Source organism: Pangasianodon hypophthalmus, chromosome 22 (assembly GCF_027358585.1).
Source record: "Pangasianodon hypophthalmus isolate fPanHyp1 chromosome 22, fPanHyp1.pri, whole genome shotgun sequence".
NCBI lineage: Eukaryota > Metazoa > Chordata > Actinopteri > Siluriformes > Pangasiidae > Pangasianodon > Pangasianodon hypophthalmus.
In genome coordinates this window covers 5,156,243-5,171,151 of record NC_069731.1, presented here as the reverse complement: position 1 = coordinate 5,171,151, position 14,909 = coordinate 5,156,243, and the positions used below count along the sequence as shown (strand labels likewise).

Below are 14,909 nucleotides of genomic sequence, written 5' to 3'. Positions count from 1 at the left end.
CAGGCATTCACAGTTGGCCTGATCTGTAGAGAGCTTGTGTGGCATTTAAACTGTGTTTAATTAATTAATACCAATCTGGCAACCCTGGCAGCACTCTTGTACCTCTTTGGCTGGCTGTCAGGTGTTCTGCTTGCCATCATGACTGTAATGTTCTGTCAAGACCTACTGTAATACTAAATACATTTGGAATTGTTGGTATTTCTATGGACTGTTAATGGTTTTTATAAGAACACGTAAGATCATTCTTCATTAAGCATTCACAGAGCAAGTTTGCCTGATCTGGAGGCCGCTCAGGCACTTGTTCTGTTCCTTGTAATTTTGTGATTGGGCTGCATTTAAGACATCCATTTACGCACATGATTACAACTCGAGGATTTTGACAGAAATCTTTCACTGTCGTAGTGTTTTAAGGAACGTAATCCAATGGTGTGATCCATTCTGAAATTTCCAAAATTCCAAATAGGAGAAAAAGACCCCGACTGGATAGTTCACCAGTAAATAAATAAGGAATAAAATACTACAGAAAGTGCTGTTATATAAAAATAATCAATGATGGTGTGGTGTAATGTGGCCCAAGGCATAACAGAGTTGTTTTTTCCATCCAGAAGTTGGTTATTTTCCAAAAACACATATCCCAACATGTTTTATTCATCTTGTACCACAGCAATCTGTCAACAGTAGCAATTATTTTTATTTATTCATGAATGACAGATCATACTTCCATCCATTCTCTGTACCGCTTATCCCACACAGGGTCATGGGGAAGCCGGGAGCCTATCCCAGGGGACTCTGGGGGACACCCTGGACAGGGTGCCAAGTCATCACAGGGCATAATCCCACACACACTCACACACCCAGTCACACAATACGGACAATTTGGAAATGGCAATCAGCCTTCAATGCATGTCTTTGGATTGGGGGAAGAAACCAGAGTTCCTGGAGGACACCCCCGAAGCATGGGGAGAACATGCAAACTCTGTGCACACAGGGCGGAGACCAGGTCATACTTGTTATCCTTTTATAGTTATATTTAATATTTCGTGCACGGCAAGGAAGTTCCTGTTATTACTTACGCTGTAATAGTTATAAACAATCGTTTCCTCACCAGCCTCTATGTTTTTCTCTCTCTCTTGAAATTAATACGATTAAAAACTAACAGGTTTTCATGTTACGAAGAAAATACGAAATGCAAAGTCCTCTGTCCTGAAGAATTTCCCATGGTGGAAAATTTACTGACTGTTACAAAGCGCTGACACTGGAGACTCCTTCCATAAATGTAAAATAAACATCTCCTGACAGAAAGCTTTACCATGTCAACAATTATAGGTACTTTTTTTTTTTAGCTACTTAGATTAATGTGGCCCATCTTCTATAAAAGTCCCTGTGGATGAGTTGTTACTATAGAAATGACAGTGTATTTCGATGAGCGTGTTAATATAAACCTGTGATTTGGATTACAGCCAGCACATTGTCAGAGCTGCTGCTATAGAAAATTAATCAACACTTTCTGATTGATCAGGCTCGACAATTCAACAGCGCTGTGCTAGAAATATTTTACTCATTTAACTAGTTAGCTGAAGTTCACACTAGCTCGGCTACAAAGTGATTTCTAACATGGCTTTTTACCTTGACACGCAATGTCCTTTCAGAGGTCTCACTGTGGAGTGTGTATCCTTTGCAGGAAGTAGGGCATAGTCATTATCACTACAGAATGAACTGTAGCACAAAGAGCTGAAGGTGAGGGGCTAAAACAAATACACCCACTCTGTGCAATACCTCGTGCTCAACTTTATTTAGAACAGGATGTTCCACCAGGGGGTGCTTTTACTCAAATAGCTTTTGTGTGTGTGTGTGGGTGTGTGGGTGTGTGTGTTTGAAAGAGAGGACACTGACATGAAGCCATGGTGGTGCAGCATGTAGCGTTGGTCAAGCTCAAATTTTGTGTCAGACAGTTCAAGCTGCAATGTTTTTTTCTTTTTTTTAATAAATCACACTTGTAATAATGGTTTTAAAGGATATTATGTTTTAATCTTACTCGAGTAAATGCATAAAGACAGAGATGGAGTTTTACTGTGGTATATTAGGCTCTGTTTTTTTGCCACATGTTTTTCTGTGGCTAAATATCAATCGCCATACACTACTCATGTCCATATGGGTTTCCTCCTGGTTCTCGGGTTTCCTCCCACCTCCCAAAAACAGGTGGATTAGCTATTCTAAATTGCCACTAGGTATGAATGAGTGTAAATGTGTGTGTAAATGGTGCATGGTCTTCCCCAGGTTCCACAGCAACCCTGACCAGGATAAAGGTGTTACTGAAGGTGACTGACTGACTGAATTAATGAATCTCCCATGTTTTAAATTTAGGGGTGTTTTTTTTTTTTTGCCATAATATTTTCTCTGCAACAAAAAGGCCCCATATCAAATCTAATCGATGACCTCTGGTTCAATATAATGATTAAAATCCTACTATCTGGTATCACCTAAAAGACAATGGCTTCCCTTTTGTATTTGGTTCCTCTCAAGGATTCTTTGTGTTATCTCAGAGAGTTTTTCCTCACCACAGTTGCCTCTGGCCTACTCGTTAGGAATGTAACTCTACATCTGGATTTCTGTAAAGCTTCTTTGTGACAATATCTGCTGTTAAAAGTGCTATACAAAGAAAACTGAAGTGCTCAGATCATACCTACTTACTTTAGCCGTTTAAGCACCCATTTTAAGGCTCCACAAAAATGCTGCTTCTCATCACCGCCACTGGGTCCTTGTTATTCATATCATTCATCCATCATGTTTCATTATGCTGATGGAACCACAGATGTTCCATTGACTGTATAACCTTTTCTAGAAGCAATATTGATCATATTCTCTGAATTTACTAACAGGTTTGAGCAATTGCCTGGATTCAGAGTGGCTGGTAGCTTATTTAACTACATTTTGCATTAACGTCCTCAATCACACACCTGCCACAGATGTCTTTTTTAATGTGCACTCACACACACACACACGCAAAAAAAAGTTTCTGTAACTAAAAACTCATTTTGGAACATTCGACATTTTTCTACTTGTGATATGTTACTTTGCGTCCTTTCCATGTGAATACCATAGTCTAGCTCTACTTCATATAGTTTATGTTATGATTATAGTTATGATTAAAAATGCAAAATGCCTCTTCCTAATATGAATCATTATGAAACAAGCATTTAAGCTTTTTCTTTTATGAGTGTAAACAAGTTCCCAGCTAACAAAGTACAGTATTAAAACATTCAGTAAGTATTTAGATATGTAGATATATTTTCCTTATTACAGGAAAATGTTCAACGAAGAGGTGATGTGATGTGATGTGGTCCAATGCAAAACAGGCCCAGAAGTTGATTATTTAAGTTGATAATAACAGCACAACCCGAAGCCTTTTGCAAACCATTACAGTATTAGATTTATTAATGAACAGCACACCATACTTCCTTTTATCTGTTTATTGTTACATTTAATGTTGGGATAACATACATTATTTTATAGAATGCACTATTATTCTAAACAGGAAGTTCTTACTAGAATGCTTTTTCTCAATCATGCTCAATATATGAATATGATCATAAAATAAAATTGTGCTGATCATATAGAGGTCCAGTGATTTTTTTTTTTTTAAAACACTGGAAGGGGTTCCTAGCTACAGTCACACTTCTGTATACAGCTGAAGTCATATGTTTACATACGCCTTGCAGAATCTGCAAAATGTTGAAATATATATATATATACTCTATATTACCAAAAGTATTCGGTCACCTGCCTTGACTCACATATGAATTTAAGTGCCATCCCATTCCTAACCCATAGGGTTCAATATGATGTCGGTCCACCTTTTGCAGCTATTACAGCTTCAACTCTTCTGGGAAGGCTGTCCACAAGGTCGAGGAGTGTGTTTATAGGAATTTTTGACCATTCTTCCAAAAGCGCATTGGTGAGGTCACACACTGATGTCGGTCGAGAAGGCCTGGCTCTCAGTCTCCGCTCTAATTCATCCCAAAGGTGTTCTATCGGGTTCAGGTCAGGACTCTGTGCAGGCCAGTCAAGTTCCTCCACACCAGACTCTGTCATCCATGTCTTTATGGACCTTGCTTTGTGCACTGGTGCACAGTCATGTTGGAAGAGGAAGGGGCCCGCTCCAAACTGTTCCCACAAGGTTGGGAGCATGGAATTGTCCAAAATGTTTTGGTATCCTGAAGCATTCAAAGTTCCTTTCACTGGAACTAAGGGGCCAAGCCCAACTCCTGAAAAACAACCCCACACCATAATTCCTCCTCCACCAAATTTCACACTCGGCACAATGCAGTCCGAAATGTACCGTTCTCCTGGCAACCTCCAAACCCAGACTCGTCCATCAGATTGCCAGATGGAAAAGCGTGATTCATCACTCCAGAGAACGCGTCTCCACTGCTCTAGAGCCCAGTGGCGGCGTGCTTTACGCCACTGCATCCGATGCTTTGCATTGCACTTGGTGATGTGTGGCTTGGATGCAGCTGCTCGGCCATGGAAACCCATTCCATGAAGCTCTCTGCGTACTGTACTTGGGCTAATCTGAAGGTCACATGAAGTTTGGAGCTCTGTAGCAATTGACTGTGAAGAAAGTCGACGACCTCTTTGCACTATGCGCTTCAGCATCCGCTGACCCCTCTCCGTCAGTTTACGTGGCCTACCACTTCGTGGCTGAGTTGCTGTTGTTCCCAAACTCTTCCATTTTGTTATGATAAAGCTGACAGTTGACTGTGGAATATTTAGGAGCGAGGAAATTTCACGACTGGATTTGTTGCACAGGTGGCATCCTATGACAGTTCCATGCTGGAATTCACTGAGCTCCTGAGAGCGGCCCATTCTTTCACAAATGTTTGTAAAAACAGTCTGCATGCCTAAGTGCTTGATTTTATACACCTGTGGCCAGGCCAAGTGATTAGGACACCTGATTCTGATCATTTGGATGGGTGACCGAATACTTTTGGTAATATAGTGTATATATATATATATATATATATATATATATATATATATATATATATATATATATATAATTGCATTTTGTGTTTTATTCAGTGCTGCCTTGAACAAGCTATTTCACATAACAGATGTTTACATATAGTTTACACATTACATATGAAACAGTTGAAACGTTTACACACGCTTGATTCTTAATACTGTGTGTTACCTGTATGATCAATGACTATTTTTATGTTTTGTGAGTCCCTGAGCAGTTAAACTGACCACTGTCCTTCAGAAAAGTCCTCCAGGTCCTGCACATTCTTTGCTTTTCCAGCATCTTCTGCACATTTGACCCCTTTCCAACACGGCAATATGATGCTGAGATCCATCTTTTCACACTGAGGACAACTGAGGTGCAAACATTCACTGATGCTCAAGAAGATAACACACTACAAACTTTTGATCTGTGTAAATTGTTATTCTTTTGTCTTCAAGGAAACTAGTAAATATCTTATGTAGCTTCTGAAGGGCAGTACTAAATGAAAAGACAAGATCTTAAAACAAAATAATAACAATTTACACCAATCATTGTGTTCAAAAGTTTACATCCCCCTGACCCATAATGCATAAAATCATAGTGGTTGTGTATCATGTATTAATGCAGCTTGGGCTAACACATTAAACATATTATTTAATATTATTTTTATACACATACAAAAATCCAAGCACATGGCCTACAAGTTTTTTCTTTTCATCCCCGCTTTATTATCCTGCAAAATCCAATCCAGTTCCTTATAACGTTTTTTTTCCCGCTTCGTCCAATCAGCATTCGAACTGCGTCCTGTTTTGGGCGGGACGAGCGAAAGTTGACCAATCACAGAGCAGAAGAGTCAAATCAAGGCGTGCCTATTCCGGACCGGAAGAGCGATGTAGGGGAAAAAATAACGAAGCAGCTCGAGTCGGTAGAGTTAAGATGGCGGCATGTGGATTGTTGTAGGAGCTTGTTGGATGTTTCGGCTCTGGATTTTTGTTACGTTTGAAGACAATTTGTAATGAAATAACGCAACCAGACTCAGCAAAGTGATAAAAGACCCACTTAGAGAGATAATTTCCCATATTTTGGGTTATTTCGGATTTAAATCATGACCTCTATCCACTTCGTTGTGCACCCGTTACCCGGGACTGAGGACCAGCTCAATGACAGGTAATTTGGGCAAACAAATCAATATTTGTATCCAGGGTGTGGTGGTTAAGTATAATTTCAAACGTCTAAAACACATCAGTCTGGATGTTATGTTGTTTATTAGCGTGTGTATGTGTGCGAATTTGTGATGGATACTTGTAAAAGAGGCGCAGTTGGACTAAATTGTGATCGCGGCTGATGCTAAACACAGCTAGCAAAACGCGTAGCTTAGCTAAGCTAACTGGAATGATTGGACAATGCGGGTTGGGGGATGGGGAGGGGAAAAAAAAGATGAGAACCCGGATAAAATGTGTTTATACGAACAAAGAAATGTTAACGAATCCCGAAATATGCGTTCATCTCACGGTTTAAGACTCTGTCCGCGTGTTGACGTGAATAAAGCAGCTTGAGAGGCGAATAAGAAAATCGCTCGGCGGTTGCCGCTGATCGCCATGCATGCTCCGCGGCTAATTCTGTCAGTAGCCAGAAAACTCGCTAGCCTTACTTTTATTGAAATTGTCATTTGAATTGATCCCCAAGTGCGTAAATGGAATATACAAGCAACACGTTAAGTTTGCGTTGCTAGTTTGACGTGGCTAGTTTGAATTGAACCGAGGCCGGTTAGGTAACTAGTTAGCTTAGCATAGGCGCAAACCACAGACATGTAATGGCCCTGAGGGTGAGGAGTTTATATTTGGTTCACACTCCACCATGTTATTTTCGTGTCGCTTTTGTTTCAACCTTGGCCAAGAAGCCTTTTTTCTTGGTTCTCTGAGAGCTCGTTTGCTTTTTGTGTCTTTTTGTTGATATGGATGTGTTAGTTTTAGTTTTTTTATGTATGACAGACGTTACAGCTGCCAACTCTTTTCAACGGAAAGGAGCTAATTCACGCAAAAAAAAAAAAAAGTCAAATGACGTAATTAATACATTTGCATATTAATTTTCGTATTAATTAGATGTACAGTGCACATTTGCATATCAAAACTAGACACAGCATATAATAATTTTTATCAGAATAGAAAATGTGTAAAGACTAAAACACCTGGCGGTTGTGTGGTTTTAGGAAAATCATCAACGATCAGGTGGTGAGGTGTGAGGTGCATTATTTTTTGTATAACTGCTTGGGCTGAAGTGTGTTATTCCTCTTATACCACAGCAATTCGACAACAACTACAGCGCTGAATTTATTCATGAACAATACGTTGCGTTTTAACAGTTTCTAGGTCGATTTAATGATGTGAACATCCGAGAGACAAGTTAGTTCCTGTTCTCACTTACGATACAGTCATTCCCTCACCAGCACCCCTCTTTGTTTCTCTCTCTCTCTCTCTCTCTCTCTCTCAAAAAATACTGCTTGTCATTTTACCGAGAAACCAGAAGGCGTAAACTCATCTGTCCTTAAGACTTTCCTGTGCTGATAAACTTCGCAAAGCACCGTGACTGTTACAAAGCACTTACAATCCAGACTCGTTCCATAAAACGTTATAAATCTCTAACAAAAAAAATCATCACATCAACAATTATACATTTTACTTTATTAAATAATAGTTTTTTGAATCTGTTTATTATTAGTTGTAAATGATGTGGAGGATTTTCTGTGTATGAGCTGTTACTATAGAAACATTACTGTAATAGAACGAGCGCATTAATATTAACCTGTGGTCCATGTTACAGCCGGAGCTACTTCCCGAGCCACGCTGTTATACGAAATAATGCCCACCTTCCGACCAATCAGATTCAAGCGTTCAGCCGTGATTTGGTATAAGCAACCTATAACATCATGCCCCCGAAGTGTTTTATTCCTCTCACAATACCGTCTTTTAACGATTACAAATTTATTGATGACTGGCATGTTATACTTTTTATCTGGTTATTGTTACATTTATTGTCATCACTTAACTTCATTCCCTCACTAGCCTCTTTTTTTCTCTTGAAGTCAGTAAGCTGCAGCTTGTTGCAGCCAGAACTACATTCAGAGCTGCTGTTATGGAAAATTAATCACCACCACTCGACCAATCAGAATCAAGAATTCAGCAGTATCGCAGCACTATGGTCATAATACGGCTGGAGATAAAACAACTAATTGAAAAATAACCACAGCTCAATCTCTAGGACACTCCCAGACGGTTTTGCTGGCACTCTTGCAGTGTGTTCAACATTTTTGCTCGCAGGTTAAGAGCATGTGATAGACTGGATGTCATTCCTGTTCTTGACATCAGCTCTGAACATTATTATACGAACGTTTTATGTTGTGCTTCAGTGAATTGGTTTATTCATTCTTTATTTCTGACTATCTGTAAAAATACGAGATCATTTCAGGACCTTGGGGAAAGACCTAGTTAGGGTTGACGTGAAAAATGTACTGTGTGGATTTACTGTTAAATATTACAAAATGTTTTGCAGCATTAGTCTTGCTGCTACAGATTGAAATCAGTGTATATGGTGAAATATGAAAGCAGGAAGAGACGTTGAGTATCGTGTTAGTGTAGTTAGCAAAGATTTCTCTTAAACGTGTTATGCTTGCTGGTTCCTGAATGCAAACAAAGACCCGGACATGATATTTGAACCAGTCACTTAGGATTAGAGTTGTTATGGTGTCACAGTGTTTAATCTGACATTGTTGAATTTTTCACAAAACTGATTAAAATGAATTACCATCTACCTCTTTTTTTCTTTTTTTTTTCCTTTTTTTTTTTTTTTTTTTAAAATCCCTGTTCGAGTTCTCGTCTCTTTTGCATTTGGCTGCGACTTTCACAACCCTCTGGACCTTTCTGAGATCATGCTTCAGCAACTGACCTTGTAACAGATTTTTGTGGAAGAGTCATCCTCAGAAACTTCTTTCTAAAGCCCTATCTTGACGGGATTAAGCTGACATGGTGTCCTGGGGTGATTTCCTAGTTAACACGTGCTCCTCTGTGATTTTATTTCCGTCCAGATCGGCCATGCCAGTGTTTTTGTCAGGCCTGCTCTGAGAAATTTACAGGCTGAACGACTTACTGTTTCTCGCCAATCTCGGCAGCCGTCTGATCGTTTTTGTCCCGTCCGGATGCACGTCTGTGATGCAGATGTCTCCTCGCGTTGGGGGAAAAAAGATGTTTGACAGCTGCTACTTGCCGTATTTAGTCACGGAGAGTTTTATCACTGAGGAGACGTGTAAAGTAATTTATCACAGGCATCCCCCTGATAAACTAATCCAATCCGAATAGGGCGTAAAGAACAACAATAATTAGGGGATTTGATCTTTTATATCATACTGAATAAGACGGTATGCACAGTTTTTTTTTCCTCATTTGCGTCACCCCTTTGCGTCTTTTCTTTTCAAGTACACCTCGTCCAGCGTATTGTGTTGATAAATGATGTTGTTTTGAGTATGTAGGTCGGCTCACGAGCGTGGTGTCAGATGTAGGTTGCATTACTAATCTAATTTTATCCGTCTGAATAATCAGGGTGGTTGCAGGTTGAAATATTCACAGTGTGATAACCTAAAGTCTAAAATAGTAATGATAAAAAAGACGAAGTTTCATGAAAGTGTGTACTCTAGTAAGACACTATACAGTATTGAGTCATGTGACCTTTCAGGAAGTTTGGTTTATAGCTGTGATGTGAATATTGTACAAATCACACTAAAAGGATTCAAAAAGATTTGTTTTTTCTTTCATCTGCTGTCTTTGGATCATAGAGAAGAATGACAGTGTTTTACACTAACCGAGCCACTGTTTTGGGTCCCTGGACACCACCTTCCAGTCTTCGGAGGATGTAATGATAAAAGCGTCCCTCAAATGCAAATGGAAATAATTGTCCTGTCAGTGTGTAATTGAGTTTGGCAAGCCGTCTACTGTTCTAGACGAGAGCGAGATGGGGCCAGCGAGATTTTCTAGCCCTGATGGCGCAGGAAATGAGGTGCTTTCCAGCATTCATGCGCAGCTGTGAGGTTCGTTGTGACATCCGTGCGTTAAGCTTACACACGAACTGCTGTGAGTGGCTTCACTGCGCAGGACAGGACAGCTGTTCAGGCTGAGTTTGGGTTCGATGCCAGCTACCGATTCAGAGCTGATGGAGCGGTTAAATCTCTGCAAAGTGAGCCGCTCTTCTCACACCGCACAGTACTCGCAGAGCTGTTCGTCAGGTTTTAGACTATGTATTAGCGTATAGAGCGCTTATATGTATACATGGTGCTTAAACCGGACAAGGTGGCAGCAAATCTGTGTTATTTCCTGATTCATATCAGTAGGCTTTCATTCTCTGATTATTGTTGTGGCTACATCTCCTTCTGTTCATGTCGCTTTAATTAAATCACTTCTGTGCTCCGTAGCCCATAAATCAGTCCTTTTTAGTGAATTACTCTTTAAGATCTCACCAGATCTTAAGCATCTCATGTTGCCGTACACGGGCATGTACCAGTACTTAGTTAGGATACTCACAGTGTCACATTTCTGAATGTTACATTTTCTAAGGGTTGATACATTAGCTGGAGAAGTTGGTGTGATGAGGAGATCAACAGATTTAATTACAGTTATAAATCCTTGCTATCGTGTCTGTTTTGTTTTTGTCGTGTGGCTTTATGCTTAAAATGGTTTGTAGTCTACAAAGCATGAAAACGTTTTAAATAAAGTAACCGAAACAGGATAAAAATGATAACATCAGGGCTCCAGACTAACTTTATTAGGAACCATCATGAAACTTCGTGTCAGCCGTCCTGAACTGAAAATCAGCCGTCCCACATATTCAATTTCTTTTGTTTACAATAGTGTTAGATTTGTGTTTTTGCTTTTGGATTATTATGATTATATATTTCATATAATTATAACTAAATAAGCACAAGCATTGGTAAGAACAGCACCACTACACACACAACACAGCAACAAGTATATTATATTATTGGAGAATGTATTTTCTAAACACTTAATGCAGTTATATTCAAATTATACTCAGACTAATTTGCATATAAATTATTTGTCACGATCACTGGCATATCAAATTACAAATTAGACAACATTAAGAAGGATGACTTTCACTTAGAATATAATAAAATAGTTTTATTAGAATAGAAAATAAAAGATTACAGTTTATTTTTTAAGTAATTTATTTCTTATCGAAAGAAGTCATCTTAGGTCATGGCACCTGTAGTTTCTTTCAAGAACTCAGACAAGAAGAAGCAGTGATGGTGAGTAGTCATGAAGGAAGCATTACTTGGATTTTTTATTTTAAGTAAAAATGTCTCCAAGACGACGGAAAATATGTCCAAGGAGAGAGTTTAAAATGAAGCGCGAGGGTGGGACAAAGTGGTGATCAGCGATTGGTCTTCGGGAACAGCGGCTGCTTGTTGTTAGGCTCTTTATTTATTTATTTATTTATTTATTTTTGAGATAAAGTCACCAAACCTAGTGAAAAAGTCTCCAAGTTGGTAACACTGAGCCACACACTCCCATTTTACACACGGCTAGTCTAACCTCGCTTAAACACATGAGGATATCATGAACGAATAGTCGATAACAATTCACTAATACAGCAGTTATGCCTTTCACGTCTGTCATACAGATTAACACGTAGCTAATGATATGAATCAGTTTTACTAGCTTAATCATGGACAACAGAACGGACAGACGAGCTGAAAGAGCACTTTCCATCACCAGCTAAGTTACCAGACGGTTAGCAAACGTAGCTCCGTGATCTAGCCACCATGCCACTCTACACATACTGATGTGATTACCCAGAGTAGATTACTTTAGAAATGGACACGGTTTAACGTTAATAGTATTTTGTTTGCTCCCATTTCTTACATCTTCTTCATTTCTTTTCGACTGTCGCTTCGGGTCGGGTCATACTGATGTTCGCTTCGGCTCACCGCATCGCTGATAGTAAACGGGTGCTACGGTTTTCCTGATCAGCTTCCTTATCGCGACCTGACATTCATTGCCTGTTATTTTATATATTTCGCAGGCGTGAAATGTAAATGCGTTTAACATTATCGTTCCGAAAGAGTCCCAAAACAGATATTATGTCATCCTATACCTTATTTTTACCATCCCTGGGATGACGATATGGTCTTTCCTTCTGTCTGTCTGTGTGTCAGTCTGTCTACCTGTCTGTATGTCTGTCTTTCTGTCTTTTCGAAGACATTTAACTTAAAGCTACCAAAAACAGAATTAAAAATGCTCCACCGTTCTCATGTAATTCAGGTGCAGGACTAACTCCTGCTGATGTGTCCCAGTATCAGAAACTGTAGAGTTCCGCAGTGTTCTCTGCCTCCGCCTGATCTGTTATTTTTGTTGGTAACAGTTCAGTCGGACTATTTTGCAATCTTTCATGCTACTCTGAAAGGGAATTATGGGATTGCTTGTAGTGCTTCTTTCAGACTGGTCCAGAATAAATAAGCTCACAAGGTGTGTGTTCATGTTGTGGAGATTGCAGTGCATAGGACAGAGTGTTTTGAACATCTCAGCGTAGCGTGAATCTTATTTTCTAAGCATATAGCGTGTATCTAATCATCTCAGTGTATAGCGTGTATCTGATCGTCTCAGTGTATAGCGTGTATCTGATCGTCTCAGTGTGTAGCATGTATCTGATTATCTCAGTGGGTAGCGTGTATCTAATCATCTATGTATAGCGTGTATCTAATCATCTGTGTATAGCGTGTATCTAATCATCTCAGTGTGTGGCGTGTATCTAATCATCTCAGTGTATAGCGTGTATCTAATCGTCTCGGTGTACAGTGTGTATCTGATCGTCTCGGTGTACAGTGTGTGTCTGATCGTCTCGGGGTACAGTGTGTATCTAATCGTCTCGGTGTACAGTGTGTGTCTGATCGTCTCGGGGTACAGTGTGTGTCTGATCGTCTCGGTGTACAGTGTGTGTCTGATCGTCTCGGTGTACAGTGTGTGTCTGATCATTATATCTTTCTGTCCATCTGTCTTTTTTCCTTTACATCTTTCTTTGTCTTTCTCTCTGTGTCTGTCTTTCAGATGTATTTTTTTTTGTTTATTTTGTAATTTATTGTGAAGCTTGTCATATTAATAATAAGAATGTTAAGATAACATTGATAGTGTTGAGTTGAATTGTTTGTTTAATGACATCAGACTTTTTTTTTTTCTTTTTTCTGTGTACTACCTAAACTGCCTTAATCGTGGTAAATACTCATGATTTTAATACCGAGCAGAATGATTGTAGGTGCTGTAGTCAACGGTGTGACACAATTCTCACACACAGTCTGATGTTGTCTGGGTTTTGGTTGGCAGCATATATTGACCATGACGTCTTTTGAGCAAGAAACATGCAGTGGTCTCAGTTTGTATTATTCCATTGAACAGCACGGTAACTATTGTGAAATCTCTTGTAATATTGAAGTTTTTCTCAGCAGCTGTTTAAACGTAATCTACACCTAACCAACAGTGTGGTCTTGTAAAGTGAGCTCAGAAACTCTCAGAACCGTCCCTGATCCCTGAACAGCGCAGTACGTCCCGGAAGTACACACACACACACACACACACACAGACAGTTCTTTTGGAGCTTTGTTAGTGACTGATCTCTCCTCCCCTCCTGTGTGTGTGTGTGTGTGTGGGGAGGGGGGAGATGTAGAGCTGCATTGTTGCTGGAGCTCGTTCAGGTCCTCGGAGGCTTAATCAGAGGTGTTACTCCTCCAGTTTGACCCGTTTCCAGGGAGACTCCTCGCGTTGTGTGTTTTAAGAAGGACTGGGGAGGTTGATCCTCCCATGTGGCTCGAAAAAGACAATACCAAGCGCTGGGAATTAAACTCTCAGGTTAAGGAGGGCTCACGGGGGAATACCGGCTCGAGTTTCTGCCAAATGGATGATCTAACTATCAAGAGATTATTTTTTTTTCTGAAATATCACACTCGACGCTGCGTGATAGAGGATTTATCAGTAACTCTAAATGTGAGACGTATAAGAGATTTAATGTCTTGTGTCAAATGCAATCACTTCTAATTGAATAAAAGCATTTTTACTTATCTGACCACAAAAAAAAAAAAAAAACAATTGTTATCGTTTAAACATCACACATTATTGACATCTTATGAAAAAATTTATTTCGGAAAGATAAATGTCTAATCGACGATCTTGCTACACTTAAAGTCTGATTTGAGATGGAACCAGTGTAATTCTTCTATTCAAGCCGGAAAGTGTGTTTTTAACAATGAGCAGAACGTATCCAGTCGTTTATCAGGTGGTGGAGTTCAGGAACGAGTAAAGAGAAGGATTTGTACTATACTTCCTTCATTTTTAATTTAATTTTTTTAATTTATTGACATGAGGAACCTTGGACAGCTAACCTTGCCTATAGGAAACACTACTGCTGTTGGAATTTGCAGGCTACATAGACAGGGTTTTGATGACTGTAGTACAGCAGACGACAGGGTTCAGGAAGCGACTGTTTAATCACTGAGATGCAGCGCAGCAAACACAGATTTATGGTCCTGGGCAGGTTTGGCCTGAATAAGTTGAATACTGTAGAAGTCGTTCATTATGTTGATATTTGTTTCTGTATTTGGCATTTGGAGTTGTCGATTTTACTTTCCTACTCTGTGTGTAAGTGCAGCATGTTGGCTTTCTCTGCCCTTTATAGTGCATGTGCCATTTGGGATTCAGCCAAACCTCTGGGAAGAAGCATGTGACTCAAATCACACGCTATTAATCAAAGACGTCAGAAATGAATCTCTTGATGTGGATCCCTGAATCATGTTCAGTCGGTTACAGAAATGTTATATAAAATAGATTTTACGCCAAATCTGATGTGTTGTTGC

At 39.6% G+C, this 14,909-nt stretch overlaps 1 protein-coding gene across 5 annotated transcripts in view; it reads left to right on the top strand.

The window, feature by feature from the left end:
• Nucleotides 1–5,903: 5,903 nt before the first annotated feature.
• ubr5 (ubiquitin protein ligase E3 component n-recognin 5) overlaps nucleotides 5,904–14,909 on the top strand; it is a 44,727-nt gene continuing 35,721 nt past the window's right edge. For 4 of the 5 annotated variants that reach the window (XM_053227852.1, XM_053227850.1, XM_053227851.1 and 1 more), the window contains exon 1: nucleotides 5,904–6,172. In XM_053227852.1, coding sequence (XP_053083827.1) covers nucleotides 6,111–6,172 — 62 coding nt within the window. In that variant the 5' untranslated portion in view covers nucleotides 5,904–6,110. The remainder of the gene's footprint in view (nucleotides 6,173–14,909) is intronic. The other variant, XM_026923970.3, reaches the window with a different exon arrangement.